Consider the following 22,797-nt stretch of genomic DNA (forward strand, 5'->3'; position numbering starts at 1 on the left):
AAAAGTAATTTATTGCAGGATTATTTTCCAGGCTTTCCTGGGGCATTTCTTTTTGTCCTGAAATAATATTTCTCTAGCTTTCATTAGACTATATCTTTATTACTGTAAGTCGATTCTCATCTATCTAAAGTAATTGCAGTGTGTGATTAAGTGGCAGGATGAGCTGTTTGGACACCAAGGGCTGTGGGGGTGTAGAGGGAGAGAAATCGATGTGAATTTTAATGACACATAGAGACGACTAGGGCTGGAGCTTGGTGAATGTTGGGAAGTCAGTGGAGCCTAGTCCTGGGCAGAGGGCAGGGCAAGTTACGAGCAAAGGGTCTATTCTAGGGATATGAAATACCCATATTCTAAGTCCACCATTGCTCCCTTTTCTTCTGATGCTCCTGCTTGGGATACATCTCTCCTTTGTAAACTCTCCGATCCAGTCTCTCCTGTCCATATTCCCAAACCCTATCCTTGACCTGCTCAATCAGAACTGAAAGTGGGGAGCTCAAAACCTACATTTTAAGAAGTTCCCTAAGTGATTTTTATAATGAAACATTAACTTAGGGGGATGAGTCTACATAATTCAAGAGGAAGACAGATAGGACAGAATGTTCCCCAAAGAGAACCAAATGCAACAAACTAGTGCTTATGTCTAAATAAATCAGATATACCATTTTTCATTTATCAAACTGGGAAAGATTAAAACACTTTGTACCACTCAGTGTTGATGATGGAATGAGCTTTTACACACTGCTGGTGGGAATGTGAATTGGTACATTACTAAAGGACAATTTGGCAATTCTTGTCAAAGCCTTAACATTTTTCATATCCTTTGACATAGTAATTCCACGTTTAGAAATTTATCCTAAGGCTGTAGTCTCAACCTTGGCAATTTATCAGAATTGCTTGTGAGGCTTTTATGAACTACAAATTTCTGGGTCCTATTCCTTGGAGATTCTGATTCTGTAGATTTGGGTGAGGTCTGGGAATCTGGGTTTTAAAATGCTGATGTAGGGCGCCTGGGTGGCTCAGTCGTTGAGCGTCTGCCTTCGGCTCAGGTCATGGTCCCGGGGTCCTGGGATCGAGCCCCGCATCGGGCGCCCTGCTCCGCGGGAAGCCTGCTTCTCCCTCCCCCACTCCCCCTGCTTATGTTCCCTCTCTCGCTGTGTCTCTCTCTGTCAAATAAATAAATAAAAGCTTTAAAAAAAAATAAAAATAAAAATAAAATGCTGATGTAATTTGGGTTTATTTTTTTAACCTCAAGTAATAAAAAAAGTTTAAAAAAATTGGTGAGAGCTCCCATCCTCCACTTTCTCCCCTCACTCCCTGTGGGCAATCACACTGGACATATTTTTTTGGTTTTCTGCTCAAAAACGTATATTATTGTCATCCTTCCATTTCAGGATATACAGATCTAATATTTTAATAGTTATTGCATGCACTGAAAATAATTCAATGCATTTAACTGTTGTGGACATTTCAAGATGGACATTTGAGATCATTTTCACATTTTTGTTGTTATAAATAACAAAAACATAAACATTCTTGGATATCTATGGATATCCTTCTCTTTGCCTGTGTGAGAATTTCGGTAAGATAAACATTCAGAAATGGAACTGTTGAGTCCCATCAAACTTTGAGACTGACAAATTGTTTTCCAAAATGGTTTTACCAAATGTAGCAGACAAACCTAACTGTCCACTAAACCTCCTTCTTCCTCTCTGACAGGATGCAGTAGGCCCTTGGAAGTGGGAAATGGCAGCCCGTTCAGAAATTTCATTTCTTAGCATTCCTTGCATGATGCAGGAGGCACACATCTAGCTCTTCCTAATGGAAAGCAGAGAGGGCGTGTCATTTCTAGGCCAAGAAATCCCAGATATGGTTGACTTCACACTCTTTCTCTTTATCTCCTGTCTATCTATAGAGACATCCAGTCCCATTTGGAGCAGCCAAGACACAATGGAAGGAACTTGGATCCTTGAATCGCAATGAAAAGGAAAAGAATAAGGTATTCTTATCCACACAATAACCAAACATTAGACTGTCATGTGCATGATAAATAACATCCTATTGTCTATTCTTTAATACAGTAACTATTGTTATCCTCATTAATGTATCAGTTTACACTCATGTCAACAGTGGATATCAGTATTAAAAACAACTCTACAGGGGCGCCTGGGTGGCTGAGTAAGTTAAGCGTCTGACTTCAGCTCAGGTCATGATCTCAGAGTCCTGGGATCCAGCCCCAGCTGGAGTCCCGTGTTGGGCTCCGCATTCAGCGGGGAGTCTGCTTCTTCCTCTGCCCCTCCCCCTGTTTGTGCTTTCTCTCTCTCTCTCTCAAATAAATAAATAAAATCTTTTAAAAAAATAAAAACAACTCTACAGGTGATTTTGATGCATGGAGTTGAGACCCACTGTCCTAAAAAAAAAAGACTCACTGTCTTAACAGAATAATCATAAATATGAATGGGCTTTTGACAATAAGTATGTGTGCTTCACTTGTTTATATTGGTGAAAAACTGGAGAAAAAGTAATAAATGTCCAACTAATAGGTGAATACAAATGACACTGTAAAAGAATATTTAATGGCATAGAATGCCATTCCATGGTGGTTTGAATCATTTAAGTGAATGCATTAAGCTTCAGAAGGAGGTGAGTAAAACAATATTAATTTTTAAAATAAGTTAAAATATATATGTAAGTAGAAATATCAGCAGGAAATATACTATAATGTTAACAGTGGTTAGCAGTTAAAGATGGGATTACAGATGAATTTTTTTCCTTTTTACTTATCTTTTATTTTCTAAACTTTATTGGATCACCTTTGTAATAAGAAATAAAGTTCTTTAAAAATTGGTTGGTATGGGGCACATGGGTGGCTCAGTCGGTTGAGCGTCTAACTCTTGGTTTTGGCTCAGGTCATGATCTCATGGGTTTGATCTCAGGGTCACGAGATCCAGCCCCAGAGTCAGTCTCCACCCTCAGGGGGGCATCTGCCTGAGATTCTCTTCTCCCTCTGCCCCTCTCCCCACTTGCACTTTCTCTCTCTCCAATAAATAAATAAATCTTTCAAAAAATTTGTTGGTATGTTATTAACCTACATTAGCAAAAAGATATAACCTAAGGAACTCAGAGATAAACTATCTACATGGCTCTGGATTCATGTCGTCTGAGGCTCAATAGCTTATAAAAGTTGGCTCTCTCTGAGAGGAGACCTGAAACCAATGCTTATTACAAGGCCTTATAAAGAGCAGTTTACCAACCAGCACATGCTCGTTAATTGACTGACAAGGTTGGAGATTAGGACCTGTACGTAGAGCTAAAAAGAGTTATAAACAGCTACAGACCTAAGACATTAATAGTCCCCAAATACAGTTTCTGTCTTCTAATGCATGAAGAACTAGTTTTTAAAAATGAGAACCAACTATTCTTCCATTCATTGAGGAGTTCTTCCATTGACTGATAAGTGAATGATGGGAAGATGGGTGCACTTAAGAGCAGAGTGACAAAAGGAGCCCTTTCCTGATGACCAGGTCGTTAAGGCTTTGGAAAGGCTCTGAAGTCTGTGCATGTAATACCCTTCCCTAGAGATTTTAAATAACAGGAAACAGATTGAGGTGGTTCAGCTGTGGTTTTAAAACCCAAAAGATGGGACACTCTGGGGGCCCTTCTCTGCTCTTTGATTTCTCGTTTGTAGATGAGAATGTAGGAGGGGAGAATGAGGGGTGTTAGATTCCAATTATAGCACTTAAACATGACAAACAAAAGTTAGATGTAGGGTTTTAGATTTCGTTGCGCTTATAAAGGTGAAGTGGAGTAAGAATTGGAAACTAAAGACCCAGGTCTAGAGGACTGATTAAATTATGGTATGTCCATAAGATGTGAAAGATCTACATAAAACATTGTAAAACATTGCTGAAATTACAGACCTGAATAAATGGATATTTCATGTAGTTACCAGAGACTGGGGCAGGGCTAAAGGGGAACGCGAGATTGCGGGTCAAAGGGTGCAAAGTTGCAGTTATGGAGGATGAATAAGCCTAGACATCTAATGGGCAGCATGAGGACTATAGTTAATAATACTGTACCGAATATTGGAAATATGCTAAGAGAGCAGATTTCAGGTATTCTTAACACACACGCAAAAGTGGTAACTATGTAAGGGAATGATATATTAATTAGCTTGGCTGTAGTACTTCATTTCATTTCATCTCATTTCATTATGTGCAGGTATATCAAATCATCATGCTGTACACCTTAAATATACACAATTTAAAATATATCTATATTTCTTTATAATATATAAAGAAAAAACTAGGTTGTGTTTTGTATCCCATCTGGTAACTCGGCTTTGGAGAACAAAAGAAGAGGTAATACTTCCAACTCATTTTATAAGGTTAGTATAACCTTGAAAGCAAAACCAGACAAGGACTAAAAAAAAAAAAGGATATATCTGCAATTAGATGTGAATTCTATATAAAATATTAGCAAGTCATTTGGCAGTATATAAAAACCAAAGAGTTTATCTCAGGAACATAACAATGGTTCAATATAAGAAAATCTATGTCACACACACTAAGTGTAGATTAAAAGAGATAAGTATATAATTATCTTAATAGATGCAGAAAAATCCTTGGATAAAATGTGATATTCATCAAAATTTCTAAAAATCTCTGTAAACCAGGATTATAAGGGAATTTCCTTAACATCACAAACCTACAGCAAGCATTACCTTAATAAAACATTTCAACTGTTACGACTGCTTCACTTCAATATTGTAATGGAATTCTTAATCAATAAGAGAAGAAAAAGAAATAAACATGAAACTTGGAAGAGAATAAATCTCTCCTTATTGCAGATATGATAGTCTGGAGAAAATAAAAGAGAGTCTGCATAAAGCTGGAATTAATAAGAGAGTTCAGGAAGATTTGTATTCAAACATCAGTAGTATTCCTATTGACTAGCAATAATCATATCGAAAATGTAATAGAAAAAATATCCCTCAAAATATCAATAAAATCCCTAGATTTTTTTACATTACCATGGCTTATTTTATAAAAATTCACATTTATTCATTTATTTTATAGGAAGTTTCTACCTTTTGACCCCCATTACTAATTTTTTTTAAAATTCCAGTATAGTTAACGTACAGTGCTATATTAGTTTCAGGTGTACAATATAGTGATTCAACAGTTCCATACATTACCCAGTGCTCATCACAAGTGGACTCCTAATCCCCTATTTCACCTATCCCCCCTCACCTCCTCTCTGGTAACCATCTGTTTGTTCTCTATAGTTAAGAGTGTGTTTTTCTGGTTTGTCTTTCCCTTTTTTCCCCCTGTGTTTTGTTTCTTAAATTCCACATACGAGTGAAAATTATATGGGGTATTTGTCTTTCTCTGACTGGCTTATTTTGCTTAGCGTTATACTCTCTAGCTTCATCTATGGTGTTGTAAATGGCAAAATTTCATTCTTTTTTATGGCTGAATAATATTCTTTTGTATATATATAGTATATATGTTAATATACTATATATGTGTGTATATATATATATATGTGCCACATCTTCTTTATTCATTCATCTATCAATGGACACTGGGGCTGCTTCCATCGTTAGGCTATTGTAAATAATGCTGCAATAAACATAGAGGTGCATATATATCCAGGGATAAATTTAAGGAAAGATATGCTGTAATTTTATGGGAAGTTTAAAAGGAGCATTGAAGAACACGGAAGACCCGAATAAATGTATTGTTGACCCTTGAACAACATGAGTTTGAGCTGCATAGGCCCACTTACATGAAGTTTTTTTTTCAATAAATATATTGGAAAACTTTTTGGAGATTTGCAGCAATTTGAAAAAACTCACAGATGAACCATATAGCCTAAAAGTATCTGAAAAATTAAGATAAAGTAATTTTAGAAAGTGTTGATTTCAACAAGAAAATCTTATCATCTAAATTTCACTTATGGTTTCTAAATTACATTTTCAGTAATGACATGACGTTTGCTCCATTGTGTTAGGGATACTCATTGCAATAAGGCAATAATCATTTTTCAATGTCAGCTCAACCCTTCATTTATTAAACAAGACACTGAGCCCTACTATGTGCTGGGCTCTGTGTTAAGCACTAGCGATGCAAAAATGAACGTGCTCAAGGAGCTCTCAGTCTTGTGGAAGAGACAGTTAAGTACGTAGACACATTACTTCTAGTCACTTCCCAATAACTTCCTACTGCACTCCACTTAGAATTGACCAAACTCATCTAGCTTTCCCACTTCCTTCCCCAAACCCAATCTTCATTACGCATCAATATCCACATAATAACCCAAACTAAAAGCCTCGGTCATCTCTTATTTCTCACTCATTTCATATCTGTTTCATATCTGTTCACTCATTACATGCCAGTTCTTTGACCAAATTACTTATAACTCCAGCCCATTTTTTTCTGTCCCCACTGTCACAGCCCAGCATCCTGTTTCCTTTCAACTATTGCAGTAATGTCCAAATGTCTCCATGCCCCTGTTTCCACCTCTGCCACTCTATCCTCCACATCATTCCCATCAAGTCTCTATCTCCCTCTCTGTCTCTGCCTCTATCTCTACCTCTTTCTCTGGGAAGACTTTTTATTGTTCAGGGAAAGAAATACAAGAATCTAAAGGAGAAGATATGATGAGTTGATGGTGTGCTGAGCTACAGAGAATCAATGAGATATTAATTATTTTCCAAAGTAAATTCTGACAGATGTGAGGTTAAGTTATGAAAACCTGTTAAGTATGAAAGGCTGCTAGCCATTTCTGTTTCTCACTCCCATATCTTTCCACTGAGGCAGAGATCACAGATTGGATGATAGAAAATAGGAACCTTCTTGAAAACAGACAAAGGGTCTTCTAATTTTTTAGCCACCAACATACTTCTTGGCTATCCGTACCACATTAGCACCTCAATGCACACTTAGGAGCCCACTCAGTGGCTGGGAGAGTAAGATCTATGTTCTCGATGAAAGTAGCCAATCAGAGGATTATGGTAATAGAGTGCTGAAGATCAACCATGTGCCAAGTACTTGGATTTGGATCCTCATTTTTGGGAAAAAGTAGAGGGAGAGATAGGTATCAATTGGGCAAATCTTTTGTCTTTTGGTCATCTCTGGAAAAGGCAGTAATGCAAGCCTGGAGGGTGCGTGGTGGCTTAGTGTGAAAACCAACTTCTTTTCCAATAGTGAACATCTCATTGATAAGTTAAAATGGATACCTTTAAAGTGGTTTGGATCAGTTAAAGGGAATCACTCAATGTCTATGAACTAAAATGAGTTATCTACTAAGTTCAGATATCTACTCGATCATTACTCAGTCAAACCACAATTTTACATATAAACATAAATTGGCTTCAAACTGACAATTGGTTTCTAACTTGTTGACAAGGGGATTTGTTTTTGCTCCAATTTGTATGCTTTTGTTTATTAAACCATCTTCTGCACAATGTACAAAAAAGTGTTTCAAAAAGCAAATGTTTAAGGTAACAAGTTTTATGAACTGTCTTGGTTTTGGTTAAGTATCTTTTTGGAAAGCCTCCAGATCATAATGGATTTAGACCAGTATAGACAGCTTCCCTATGGGTCTTCGTCTTCATGTGATAGGGACAACTAACTAAAATAGAAAACTTCAAAAAAAATAAACTGTTGGCAGAATGACAAAATTCTCCTACTTTTAAAATGAGTATCTGCCCAATTTTTTCTTCACACCCACCACGACACTCCTAGCAAATGAAACCACGGGATAATAAAAGTCAACATGTGACTCTAAACATCCTCATATCCTCTTTCTCAGCTAACATCTGTGTCTCAACCCACTTTCCCAATGGCATGGTTAGTCATCACACTATGGGCTATAGGAATCCATTTTTCTTCCTGGTTGCAGCTGCTCGCTCTGGGATTGGCAGCTCCTCTCTAAACTTCTGCTACCGTCCATCAGGCCAGTGGATTCACAGGCCACATCAGTGTGTGTGGAACTCCCATGTCAGCTCCTGGACAGATTTTGTGGGCTTCCTGTTTCCCAAACCAAGGGTTGGACTTGACTTCTCATCATCTGAATAGTTTAGTTTTTGTTTTCCTTTAGCACACGACAGCTAGTTTTTGTGTTAAGAAAAATGAAATGTATTCAGTCTCTGGCTCAGTTCTCTAAATTCAAATAATTTGAAGAAAGGAAATACAGGGGTAGGAATGAGAAAAGAAAATACTTTCAACCTTAGGAGACTTTTCTAATAATTCTTTGCCTATAGTAGATAAGGGGCAGGTCGTCCTAGAGAGAAAACTAGCTCTGGATAGGTTTTCAGTAAAAACATGTATTTACGCCACACTTTGGCTTAAAAACCTTTAATCGCTCCCCATTGCTGAAGTCCCAACAGCTCAGCATGGCACTCAAGATCCTCTTATAACCTCCTTTTAATGCTTTGAGTGCTTAGCTTGTTTGAGGATAGGCATTCTCTCATTATGTTCCTACTCTTGTTTTTTTTCTTCTCTGTATACGATTCCCTTTCTTCCCTTCTCTTCTCTTCACAGTCCTGAATCATCCTTCTAGAATCAGCTCAGATGTTCCCAACTCTGCCAATTATGATTGTAGATAATTCTCCCATGGTCCTTACCCCACTGCATCATAAATATTTATTTGCACTTTTATCTCCATCCTAAATTGCAAGCTTTTTGAACATCAGGGTTTTATCTATGTCCTCGTCACCTTGTATGTTCAGCAATCAATAGAGCCTGATGTTAAAATTCATATGATGGAACCGATATTCAGTCAACAAATATCTATGGAGTAGATACAGTATACCCCAAAGCAAACTATATGAGCCTACTCTCAAAAATCCAAACTGTCATTTGGAATAAAAAAACGTATGTGCACTATACACAAAGTCATTATAGCATAAAGAAGCTCTGGCATACATGTCAAAGAGAATCAGAATTCAGAGAAAGGACAAATCACTGTGGACTCAAGTAATAAACTGGTAGAGAAGACAATAAGGAGGGAGGACAATCCAGGCAGCCTTGGATACGATAAGAGAAAGGCTTGGAGGAATATACACAAAATGATTCATGAGTGAAATTTCAGGTGGGTAGGATCTTGAGTTGATCATGCTGGATTCCATTCCAGCGTGATGTGCACAGGACAAGGAATGCAATGCCCACCATCTGCCTTCTGTTGACTATCCCAATTATGCAGCAAACAAAATCTCGACAAGTAATTCACATTCCATCTTCAACAGCACAATATGCAGGTCTTTAAGCCTCTGAGAAATAAGCACCCGGTAATTATCTCAGATGAAAACAGATTCGGGGTGTGCGTGCAGGGGACTTGGGGAAATAACCGTGGAGTGAGACAAACTGGCTCCAGCTCATGAGCAGCAGGTGAGGTGAATGATTGAACCCTCCACTCAGCTCTTTCAGAGTTAACACAGAGTGGTGATATTGGGTTGTTTTCAGGTCATAAGTTGAGGTCACCCCTTCACTTCTCTTTACGTGTGGTATACAGAGGGGAAGGAAGAGGAGTGAACTGAGAAAGTAGCAGGAGTTAAAGGGTAAGATCTGGCAAATTCAGAGTAGATCAGCAGTTAAAGCAGCTTTTTTTTTTTCTCCCTTCCTATTGCAAAAATATTTCTAATCCTCCACCCTGTCATGTTAAAAATCTCACTTCACCTGATACTCGGGACCAACAATAGGATTTTTGCAGCCTGGGTGAGAAGGAATCCACCATCTGCTCAACTTTAGAGGAGTTTTCAGCTCCAGCCCATATTTTTGTTCAGGCAAACCCAAATGAGAAACCCTCTGAGGAAGAGGCCACGGTGATGCAGAGAGCAGAATTTGTGAGATGTGGGTTACACTTGTGTCTCCTCCCCTGTGGGGTCTAAAACTCTCATTAACAGAATCGTTACCCCGGTCAGTGAAAAATACCTGGTGGGTGGTGGGATCGCTAACCACAGAGTTAACACCAAAACCATGAACACAGCTTTCTAATTGATGGAGAATTTTTTTCTATCATCAGATAAGCTTGCTGATGCCTGCTTCCCCTTACTTCCTGAACACTAAGTTTTGAGGAATGGCCATAGGAGTTCCTCTAAGTTAAAAACCAAAACATCAGGGTGCCTGGGTGGCTCAGCCAGTTAAGCGGCCGCCTTCAGCTCAGGTCATGATCCCAGGGTCCTGGGATCGAGCCCCATATCGGGCTGTCTGCTCAGCGGGGAGTCTGCTTCTCTCTCTCCCTCTCCCCCTGCTTGTGTTCCCTCTCTCGCTGTCTCTTTCTCTGTGTCAAATAAATAAATAAAATCTTTAAAAAAACAAAACAAAACATACGAGGTGTGAATTGTTTAGACTGTGAGCTTCATGACTTCCTCCAATAGCATCTTTAGTGCTTAAAATGTGACTGGTAACACAGTAAGGACTCATTCAATATTTGTTGACCAAACAATAAGATTGCTATATAATATTTATAAAAGACAAGCCCAGCATGAAGTGACACAGAAAGTATGAAAATGAAGAGATGAATTCATTTACTGGTTGGCAAATGGTAACAAAAAGAAAACAACGCCATAAATTTCAAGATGAAAAACAGTAAGTGGATCAAAGAAGGATATTTTAAATCATTTTTTTAAAGTTTAATTCACCAACATTGTCTTGTATCTACGCTCCCCACAGCATAGTAACAGGTATAGAAAGCCAAAGCTTCTGAAGTTGAAGTTTGGAAGTGGTGATAAATCCATAAAAACAGGAAAAGACTTCAAGATGTTAATTTCTTTTTTTTTTTTAAGATTTCATTTATTTGAGAGACAGAGACAGCAGGAACAGGGGCGGGGACACAGAGGGAGAGGGAGAAGCGGGCTCCCTGCTGAGCAAGGAGCCCAACACAGGACTCCATCCCAAGACCCTGGGATCATGACCTGAGCCAAAGGCAGACACTTAACCAACTGAGCCACCCAGGCACCCTTTCAATATGTTAATTAAAAAAAAAAATCAACAGAATTTTCTAATAGGTCTCTCCAATTTCCTCTTGACTCACAACAGTCTGTTTAACAGCCAGAGTGAGCTTTTTAAAACACAGAGCAGTTCATGTTACACCCCTGCTCAAACCTGTCAATGGCTTCCCATTACTCTCAGAATAAGCTTCTCTACAAGACAGCTTTCACACACCTCTTTGATCTCATCATCTTTTGTTATTTCGTATTTTAGATGCAATCCACAATTTGTCTAATAACTGCTGAGTTTTGTCCATTTAATAGACATTATTTGGATTTCAATTTTTTTTTTTTACAGATTCTAAATCTTTTTTTTTTTAATTCTTTTAATTTCTTCTGCACTCTATTTTCACTTGTAGTGGTACTTTTGAAATTTTACCATGCATACTTAACATCTGTGTTCAATTTCCTTCAGTAGTATCTGTGTGGTGAATATTCAATTTTGCACAATAATTTAGCTGGGTATAGAATTTTAAGTTGATGGAGGCACTGGGTGGCTCAGAGGGTTAAGCGTCTGCCTTCGGCTCAGGTCATGATCTCAGGGTCCTGGGATTGAGCCCCGCATCGGGCTCCTTGCTTGGTGGGGGGCCTGCTTCTCCCTCTCCCTCTACTGTTCCCCCTGCTTGTGCTCTCTCACTCTCTCTGTCAAATAAATAAATAAAATCTTTAAAAAAAAAAAAGAATTTTAAGTTGATGGATATTGTATTCCAGCTATGTGAAGAAATTATTCTACTCTTCTCTTTCTTGTTTCTGTTTTAAATTTAGCTTTCAGTTTGTCTCTCATTTCTGTGTAGGTAATATATTTGTTCTCTCTTGCTACTTTTGGGATCTTTTCTTTCTTTCTGATGTCCTTTATGCTTGAGATCTGTATTTCTAGAATCCAAGAATATATGACAGTCCCCAGTGCAGCTCCTACTTACAGTTAAAAAATCATTTTTGGTTCTATAATTTCTTCTAATGTGATGAGCTTACCTATGCAATTAAAAATCTGTTCTATTTTATCTAGCATTTCTATGTATTTTTAGTGGGACAGTTTTTAAATTTATCTAGAAATTATAAGTCAATACTGAAATTATGGACTATTTCAAAATGAACAGTGAAAGCACTACATATTAAAATATATAAAGTACTTCTCAAAAATATACAGAGTTAAATTCATTTATAAGAAAAAAAGAGAAAGGCTCAAAATAAATAAAGCACTTGAATAAGGAAGTTAGAAAAAGAACAAAAAATTAAACTGAAGAAGTAAGATGGATACACCACCAGATTGATATGTGATATATGACCACTACGAGTATGTACAAGGATATGGAGCCAGGACTCTTACTCTATTAGGACAGTGTAAACTGGTATTGCCATTTTGGAAAACAATTTTGGCATTATTTAGTGCAATTAAAGATGTACATACTCCATGATTCAGCAATTCCACTCCTAGGTATCTATCCTAGAGAATTTCATGCATACTTCATGCACCAAGGAGCACACACGTTTAGCCCAACATCGTTTGAAATAGTGAATGAATACTAGAAGTAACCCACATGCATATCAGCAGTAAGATGGATAAGCCGTGATATATTCACACAATGGAATACTATGTAGCAATGAAAATGAATACACTGCTGCTGCACACATCAACACGGATCCATCTTAGGAACAAGATTAAGTGAAGAAAGAAAACTGTCAGGAATAAATATACTTTGATCCCATTTATGTAAGATTCAGTAACTTGCAAACCTATACACTATGTTTTCTAGGGATGCCGACATATTTGGTAAAACTGTAACAAAAAGGAAGAGACTGATAAATGCAAAATTTAGATTAGTGGTTACTCTGGTTGGGAAGAAAGCAGAGTGGAGTTGGAGAGGGGACACAGGAGACTTCTAAAATTCTGGTAACCACTGCGTACAAAGTGTCAACAGGCAGCCTTCTATCCACATATGTATGTATAGATGTCTGGAATGATGCTCATCAAATATTAATGTGGTTATATGTAGGAGTAGATTTTGGATTATCTCAAATTTTTTTTGCATTTTTTTCTGTATTACTTTAATTTTTTATTATGAATAAGCACCATTTTAATTTTTTTTTAGAGAGAGAGAATACACACATACACACATGGGGAGGAAGGGACAGAGAGAGAGAAAATCTTAAGCAGGCTCCACAACATGGAGCTTGAGCCCATGACCTGAGCCAAAATCAAGAGTCGGACGCTTAACCGACTGAGCCACCAAGGTGCCCCCACTTTAATTTTTTAAATGTCATTCTGAGGGAGAAAGATAGAGAGGAAGTTTCTTATGGACTGCATATTTGTGTCTCCTTAATTCATATGTTGAAGTCCTAACCCCTAATGTGATGCTATTAAGAGGTGGAGCCTCTGGGAGGTGATTAAGTCATAAGGGTAGAGCCCTCATGAATGGGATTAGCATCTTTATAGAAGAAAACCTAGAGATTAGGAGAAGGAAGGGAAAAATGAAGGGGGGGAAGTCGGAGGGAGAGATGAACCATGAGAGACTATGGACTCTGAGAAACAAACTGAAGGTTTTAGGGGGGTGGGGTGGGGGGATGGGTTAGCCCGGTGATGGGTATTAAGAAGGGCACAAACTGCATGGAGCACTGGGTGTTATGCAAAAACAATGAATCGTGGATCACTACATCAAAAAATAATGATGTATTTTATGGTGACTAACAAACATAATAAAATAAAATTAAAAAAAAAGAAAAGAAAAGAAAACCTAGAGAGTTCCCTCCCCACTGGGCCATGTGAGGTCCAGTGAAAAGGCAGCTGTCTCTGAACCAGGAAGCTGAATCAGACACCGAATCTGCCAGCACCTTGAACTTCCTTGATTCCAGAACTGTGAGAAATAAATGTCTGTTATTTCAAATCCACTCAATCAATTATATTTCAGTTATAGCAGCCTGAGCAGGCAAAGATACAGTGAGGAAGATGAATAAGTAGGAAAAGAGGCTTGTGATAAAAGGCCCAAGAACAAAGATCCAGCAGTCAAGCTCCTGGGTATTTACCCAAATGGGTTGAAAACTCCTGCCCACCCCAAAATTTCCACATGAATGTTAATATCAGTTTTATTCATAATTGCCAAAAATTGATCAACAAACTATAGTACATCCATACAAGGGAATATTGTTCAGCAATAATGAGAAATGAGCTCTCAAGTTACAGAAAGACATGCTTAAAAGCATATTACTAAGTGAAAGAAGCCATCTGAAAAGTCTCCAGACTATATGATTCCATATGACAGTCTGGAAAATGCAGGACAAAGAAAAAGTAAAAAGATCAGTGGTTGCCAGAAGTTTGGGGTAAGGAAAGGAAGGATGAACTAGTAGAGCAGAGGAGATTTTAGGGCAGTGAAACTGAAATGGTGGATATATAATTTGGACAGCACAGAGAGTAAACCCTCATATAATCTTGGACCATAAGTTAATAATAGTGTTATCACAACAGGTTCATCAATTGTAAAAGATGTACTACAGCAATGCAAGATGTTTCTAATAGGGGACACTGGGGAGGGGCAGGTAGAGAGGGGGTATAAGGGAACTTTCTGTACCTTCCGCTCAACTTTTCTATAAATCCAAAACTGCTCTAAAATATAGTCTATTGGTTAAAAAAAAAAAAAAAAAAAGGCCCAGGAACAGGGCAAAGCATTCTTGAAATATCTAGGGCAGGTATTTCTTTTTAGCAAATCCTAAGCTTACCACATTCTTCAGAATTTTTTAATGCTTCTAACACCCCTGGGGTACGAACGAGTGTGATTCTGCTCCCACTGCTGAGGAAACTGAGGCCAGAGGGTGTAAACATCTTGCCCTGGGCTATACAGCAAGTGCATCCCAGAGCCAGGATTCGGCCTGTGGCAGTCCTTACTCCTGGCCTTGACCTGAAGCTGCCTCCCCGTAAAGGGGCAAAGGTGAGCTGGACATCAGTATTCAACTGCTTCCCACCTCAGAGTAAATTACAATATTGAAACTGGAGAACTCAGCTGCTCTGTAAAGAACTAAAATAAATCTGCCTTACACCGGTTTAATTCCCCTGGAACTGTATCGTTTGCTCTTTTTTGCTATAATAGTTAACATGGATTGCATTTAAAATCTCAGGATGAAAACGTTCAAACAGGATAAGCACGATGTCAACAGTCTTTTGATAGGAGGTTTTTTTTTCTCTTTTAATTCTTGGGGAAGCAGGGGGTGTTGTTTTATCAAAAAGACTTGTCAAAAAAAACCCAAAAATAAACAATAATGGGAATATGATATATTAAAAAGAAACATAAAATGCAGGTTTGTTTAGGTCTATAACCAGTTGACAATGTTCTCTATTACTATTTTTTACTGTATTCTGAATTAATACAAATACTCAAAAAGTATAGCTTATAAAATGAAGGAAAGAGCAAGTGTTTTGTCAGTTCAAAATATCTTAACCAACCAAACTGTTTTTTGAGTTCCTAGTTTGTAGGAGAACCACAGTGGGTACTGGAGGGAGCAGGGAGGTCAAAAAAGGAGGTCAGGCTTTTACTTCAAAGAGCTTGTGACCTGCTTAGACACATTCAGCACAGAGGAGATGCTGGTTATCTTGCAACCTGTGCTCCATGAAGGATGAGGGTGAAGATTTCCTTGACGCACTGGGACATCCACAGGTCCTCCAGGAATGACTGGGAACTGGGCTGGAGTGAGAGGGATGGCATTGCATTCTTAGCCATGGAAAGAGGCTCAGAGTCTTTGAAGAGTGAGTTTGGTATGTTTGGGAATAAGAAGATCTACTTTTCTGGGGCAGGGATGTCGAGGAGCTTGGGGCAGTTTGTTGGGAGGGGTCTACAGAGATAAGATGTTGGAGCACCAGTGACAAATACAGAAGAGTTTTTGCTTGAGTTGAAATGTGAATGAGAGTTACTGCAGGTTCTTGAACTTCCTCAAAATCTTATCTCCACCTCCCCCCAAATGGGCTGTAAATTTACCCTTGATTTCTCCTAAGAAAATCCTGTTCTTTTCCCCACCAACAACAAAAACCATTTATTAGAAGCCTATTTTTTTTGCCAGAACAAAAACTCCAGTCTTCTTTACAATCCCCAAAAGTAAACAAGGATTATCCTCATTTACATGAAAAGATGTGAGCATTCAGAAAGATTAAGTGATTGCCCAAGGTCACATTTTGAGAATTTCAAATTTCAGAATTTCCAAATACCGTGCGTCATTCATTTTATCCATCTGTGTCCCTTTAGCCAAGTGACCTGTAGGACCTTTGCTTCTAGGCCAGAAAAATATGATTGATACACACACATACACAATACACCTACACAAATTTTTATTTTACGTTTTGGGGGCCAATCTCTGTCACTGCAGTGAGTCAATATGTAAATGAATGGGCATGGCTGTGTTCACTAAAAATACAAAAATTTGAATTTCATGGAATTTTCATGTCACAAACGTATTTATTTTATTTTTATTCTTTTTCAACCACCTAAAACTGTAACAACCATTCTTAGTCAAGGGCCCTCAAAACAGGCAGGGACTTACTCACGTTTGACTTGTGAGTAGCAATATGCCCACCCCTGTTTTAGGTTTATTGATTGGAGCCCTAAGCTAATAAAGCCAAGGTTAAATGTCTTATCTCTGTAGAGACTGCTTGCTTTATGCTGTGAAAAATCCTGTTTTGTTGGCAACAAGCTATTTTCCTACCTGGGCCACATGTTTTGCAAACCTGTAAGGGATTACAAGGGCAAAGATGGCTCAGTGCAATCCATACAATAGGAAAAACAACATACATGCTCCTCCCACAAATGTTAGTTACTTCCAGCACATTTCTATTATAGTCTAGGTAAAATTTTCTAAAAATGTATTCATTGTAACTTTGGGATTTTAAGAATGCCTCACTGAGAAATGGCACATGCATTTTTCATGTTGTCTAATACATTGTATAGACACTCAGGAAATATTATAGCAGCTCACGTTCAGAGTTCGTTATGTATGTTAGCACCTCTGAGTTTAACTCAGTATTAGCCTGCCCTTATACTTGTTTCACTACATTCATTCATTCATCCCTGTAATCAATGAATATTACACATCTACTATATCCAGTCTTATGGTAGGCACTGGGAATTCAAAGCTGAATACTAAAGTCCACAGTTTTGGGGAGAAGACAAACACACAGAAATCCCACTGATGAAGAATATACTAAGTGCCATGGTACAGATGTGTTGCAGGTGTTGTGAGAACCCAGACCACAGACGGAAGAGCTTTGCCTGGGCGAAACTTTGGAGAGCTAGAGGCTAGAGACCTAGAGCTAGGGGCTAGTGAGTACCAAGGAATGCTTTTGGAGGAGGTAAGTTGTGAACCAACTCTGGAAGGATACATACAACCATGATGCCTCTATCTACAAATGGGAAAACAATACTAACTAAATTGTTACATGAGAGAGAAAGGCAAGAGAGGACTGGGGGATAGCCATGAACCTATTATCTTTGAAATCCCTGTTCTAGCATTGTCAACTTTGAACATAACTAGTAAATAGTCATATGCAAATCACACACACCCTCCCACTTACAGTGTACTTCAGATTCAAAATTTCACGAAAAACAAACATTAATAAAATAAGAGCATAAAATTTAAAATGATAAGAGAATTCAAATTTCCCTTCTTAAATCCGAACTGAAAATAATATTAAGGGTACAGATTTGATTTTTTTGCTGAATTTAAGACACATAAATCCAAACATTTTTGAAAAAGTAGAATGCATTCTCACCTGAAGGACTTTCCTGATTCTTTTTAGATTGTGTATCAAGAGCAGGTTTTTCTCTTTGGAAACACGACCTAACTGTTCATCCAGTTGTATTAACAAGTTTTGAAGAAGAATTGTTGCCATGGTTTCATTGTTGGAAGCCGCCTCCCTAAAAAACAAACTGTTATTACATAGCAGGAAACAACTTAGTAGAATGTCTACTTTTTTACCATACTAATTTTAAAAGAGATCAATCTATTCCACAGTGACAAGCATTTAAAGGCTTTTACAAATTAAACTGTACACATCAAAGTAGATGCTAATCATTAGGGAAATGCAAATCAAAACATGAGCTACCACTTCATACCTATTAGGATGGCTATTACTGAAAACCCCAAATAATAAGTGTTGGTGAGGGTATGGAGAGACTGGGACCCTTGTGCACTGCTGGTGGGAATGGAAAATGGTACAGCCGCTGTGGAAAACAGGATGGAGATTTTTCAAAATATAAGCAGAGAATTACACACAGCAATTCCACTTCTGGGTAGATACTCAAAAGAATTGAAAGCAGGACCTTGAATGGATATTTGTACATCAATGTTCATATTAGCTTTGTTCACAATAACCAAAAGGTAGACACAACTCCAGTGTTAACTGGCAGATGAATAAACAAAATGTGGCACACATCTACAATAGAATATCATTCAGCCTTAAAAAGAGAAGGAAATTCTGATACATGCTACATGAATGAACCTTGAAAAAAATATGGTAAGGGAAATACATCAGCCGCAAAAGCACAAATACTGTGTGATTCCATTTACATGAAGTACCTAGAGTCATATTCAGAGAGACAGAAAATAGAATGGTGGTTGCCAGGTCTGGGGTACAGAGAGTGAAGAGCTATTGGTTAATGAGGACAGAGTTTCATTATGGAAAGATGAAAAAATTCTGGAGATGGACAGTTATTGCTGGTGATTGCACAGCAGTGTAAATATACTTGATGCCACTAAACCATATATCTACAAATGGTTAAAATGGCATATGTTATGTTACATATATTTTATCACAATAAAAAGTTAGAGGATTATTCAAAGCAAAAAAATTATTGTGCATGATAAACAGAGCTTTAAAGAATGATTATAAAACATAATAAGAAAAAATAATTATTTACACTGCATCTGTAAACTGAAAATTGAGATAAACAACAGGTTTACTTCTTGGCTTTTTAATATTTAGAAATTACTGGGATTTGGGCTTACAAAAAAACCAAGGCACTAGAAGCCTTAAGTTTTCATCTACAACCAGAAAGAAAAATGATTCTCTTCCTTCGAAGAAGCTTTCCAAATCCTTGAAGAAAATTCTTTATCTGCAAGAAGTCACCTACTCAGTCAAAAGCAGATCACAGAATAGGGATAGAGCATAACGCATTTGTACATCAACCTCTAGGGAAAATACAATAATGTTTGATCCTACCAGTCTTGATTTTCAATCCACTGAGCCAACAGATGTCGAATTTCCATAGGAAAGTTGTCATCGTAGAATTGATCTACTTGCTCCAAAAATTTGATTTCTAATTGTTGGACTTGATTCCACTGAGACATGCTATAAATGAAGAGGTAAAATTAGAGTTTAAAAATAATGTTAATAACTGTGGTACATGTTTTTTTCCCTTAGATTTTTTTTTTAAGATTTTATTTATTTATTTATTTATTTGAGAGAGAGTGAGCAAGAGCAAGAGAGAGAGCACGAGTGAGCACAAGCAGGAAAGAGGCAGAGGAAGAGGGAGAAGCAGATTTCCCGCTGAGCAGGGAGCCTGATGTGGGGCTTGATCCCAGGACCTTGGGATCATGACCTGAGCTGAAGGCAGACACTTAACTGACTGAGCCACACCCCTCTCTTAGGTTTCAAAGACAATGTTTTCCATTAGTTAAGTAACTGAAAAAATTTTTCTTTTATAGTCACCTTATATAAGAAAACAGTAAAGAGAAATGCTTTCAATCCAAAGATAAAAATTCTGAGCTTTTTCCTAAGTCATCCCTTATAAAGAAAAAAAAGTTCTCTATCCCCAAACCATGTCCTGCTTTGCTCTAATAGGAACTCCGGAACTTTCTCCAGAAAGCTTTCACTCCCCCTCAACAGCTCCAATCTATCACACAAATCTGTGTTCTCAACAAATTCCTTTCCTATCCCTTGCTCCATCTGCACTCTTGACTTTGAGCAACCTGAAGGCAAACATACTCAACTGCACCTTCTCAGACCTCTTTAGACTTTCTGTATGAGGAGCACCCAATAAAAGCTTCTTGTATGTCAAACTGCCCAATCCTTTTTTCTTTATTTCAGATTTGTCTGGCTTCCACAGTCATACTTATATTCCTAGACCTCTGGTCAAATTTGGTCTTAGCTTGGGGCGCCTGGGTGGCTCAGTTGGTTAAGCGACTACCTTCGGCTCAGGTCATGATCCTGGAGTCCCGGGATTGAGTCCCGCATCGGGCTCCCTGCTCAGCAGGGAGTCTGCTTCTCCCTCTGACCCTCTCCCCTCTCATGTGCTCTCTCTCTCTCATTCTCTCTCTCAAATAAATAAATAAAATCTTTAAAAAAAAAAATTTGGTCTTAGCTTTATGAAGAGTTTCATGTATGCATTTTTGTGGGCTCTAATTCTTTCAGTTCAAAATATCTCTGAATCAATACATATTTATATTTCTCCATATGATGATCCACTATGACTGGGCAGAGCTTTTAAAGTCAACTTTTAATTAGTCTCTGGTATGCAACTGACAGTGGTTAAACCCTCAGGTTAATTGAGGAAGAAACCACACTAGATATGTATTTGGCAGCCTCTCACAAAACAAAAGTATGTGTTTCCCCCACGTTATCCTATTCTCACCAATTTAGAAGCTTTAAACATTGCCTAACTCAGGGAGATCAATACGACATCTTGAAGTTACAGTATTTTACTTTTTCCAAAGTCAAAGTTCTGAGAGTTTTATCAGCAATTTTAGATAAAGGAACAAAACTTTTACATGATTAATCACCATAATATCTCAGCCTATCTTGTAGGTAAGTTAAGATTTCCTTTTGCCTACAGAAGGTCATGATAACAGATTTCATATATTTCATATATGGATTCCTCAGGTTTCAAATGGAACCATTCTGGGGCACCTTTTCCCTGATCTAAATCAATAGAGGGACGTTTTGCTAAAAGAAAGGAACCAGGAAAAGAAATAATATTTTATTTTCATATCACTTAATATCTTGAAGACCTTTACATGCACCATTCTAGGTATATTGTGAGTGTCTCAGTAAGTGCTTGTTAAATGAGTGGCAATTCTGATGTGGTTGTGAATAGGGCAGGTGGAGAGTAAGTTTTACTCCAACTTTAAAAATGAAAAAAAAAAAAAAATCTGAGGGACAAGTAAGCAAAATGACTCCTACCTAAGATGCACAGCTCCTAAGGACCGATCTGAGGTCTCCTGAAACCAGACACAGTTGTCTTTGCAGATGCTGGAGATATATATAGATATATATATCACAGACTTGGAACATTTGTTCCCATGCTATAATGACATTGTCCTGCTATATCCCTGTCAACTTATTCTAGATAACGGTGAGAGAACATGAGCTGAAAATGCCATTACGATCGTCATTACTACTTTTCTTAAATCCTTGCTATGATTTGGGTGAAAATCTGTTTTCTAACTAAGAATTAACTGGGCTTAACTTGTCCCAAAGTTAGATAAATTACTCCTAGGACCTGGGTCCACCTTCCAGAGAGCTGAACTTAAGGCTGAAGATGGGAAGGATAAGGTGTATAGTCCAAGGACCCTCTTCTCTGTTGAAGCCTCTAGAAATGCCTTTAGTCATCCTTAGCTCCCTTCTTGGCTCTCACTCTCTAAGGGCTCATTCTCCCATCACAAGAAAACTATGCAATATTTCTTCTGAAAATCGAGTGCCTGTCTATTCTCTTTGAATGTCCTAATATAATGCCCCTAAATAATGCCCCTAAATAAAGGGGCATTTTGTCACGCTGTCTGGGAGCTGAGAGTGCCACGCTGGCTCTGGGGGACACGCAGCTTGCAATGGAGATGATATGCCCTAAAATACCACTCCCTCTCATCAAAGCCACAGCCACTGGCTACCCCGGCTCCGGACTTGTTTCTGAAAGCCAGGTACTCAATCTAAAGTCAGGCACTGTAGCTCAGAGAAGCTAAGAAAGTGAAGAGGGGCTCACTTTCAGCACTTCCCGAGGACACACCTCCGCATCAGCCACAAGTGTCCCTCCCACCGGGCAGATGTGGGGGCTGAGCCCCCGAGTCTCACCGAGAGACCTGCGCCCGAGCGCGTCTCTGGATCATGAAGTCGGACGCTGTGTCGAATCACCCATCTTCACACCAGCTAAAGTGAAGCGACTGTCACAGCACCGAGTGAAGAGCACAGCCTCAGCCGCATCCTGCATAAGTACTTCCTGGCCCGTGCTCCTCCGGAGAAGCAACACGAAGGTGTACTCTGCCTACTTACCTGGCTCTCTCAGCCCAGGTCCCAGGTTGGTGTCAAGTCCAGAGTCAGAATCGCCCTTCACAGTCCCCAGGACAAAGCCGCTGACGCCATTGTCAGTAGGGGATTTGCATCTCTCCTCCCACTTGAGGCTTTCCTGTGCGTCAGTGTTAGCGTCTCTGGGACTTTACTTGAGTCGGGTCCCACCCACTCTCTATTCTAGAAATGCTAAAGAGCAGAAACAATCAGGCCGAAGCCCCTTTGCAGGGCGCCCTCTCCTCATCCCCACCAATCACTCCTGTAACTGCGGGGGGCCCAGGGGCGTCAGGAGGTGGGTGGGTAGGTGGGGGCTACACACACTTTTCTTCAGTGGTTTCCCAGATAATCTGAGACAACCCCCCCCCCCTCCGCCCCCCAAGTAAGTCTCTTTACTTGCCTAGAGGTAAATTCCTGGCTTCCTCCTTTCAGGCTCCACTCACCCTGGTGAGCCAGCCCCTGGGAGGGATAGGGGTGCCAGGACCAAAATAGATCTTAGATCTCAAACTCTTAGATCTCACTGTGCTCCAATTCCAGCAGGGTCTGCTCACTAGGA

At 38.8% G+C, this 22,797-nt stretch overlaps 1 protein-coding gene across 1 annotated transcript in view; it reads right to left on the reverse strand.

Annotated features, from left to right (window-relative positions):
* Positions 1 to 22,309, reverse strand: part of STAT4 (signal transducer and activator of transcription 4) — a 91,474-nt gene extending 69,165 nt beyond the window's left edge. Inside the window, exons 1-3 of the mRNA XM_044913365.1 lie at positions 22,230 to 22,309; positions 19,188 to 19,316; positions 17,739 to 17,883 (exon numbers count right to left, since the gene is read on the reverse strand). Coding sequence (XP_044769300.1) covers positions 17,739 to 17,883; positions 19,188 to 19,315 — 273 coding nt within the window. The 5' untranslated portion in view covers position 19,316; positions 22,230 to 22,309. The remainder of the gene's footprint in view (positions 1 to 17,738; positions 17,884 to 19,187; positions 19,317 to 22,229) is intronic.
* Positions 22,310 to 22,797: the final 488 nt, after the last annotated feature.

The sequence above is a fragment of the Neomonachus schauinslandi genome, chromosome 3 (genome assembly GCF_002201575.2).
Source record: "Neomonachus schauinslandi chromosome 3, ASM220157v2, whole genome shotgun sequence".
NCBI classification, from domain to species: Eukaryota; Metazoa; Chordata; class Mammalia; order Carnivora; family Phocidae; genus Neomonachus; species Neomonachus schauinslandi.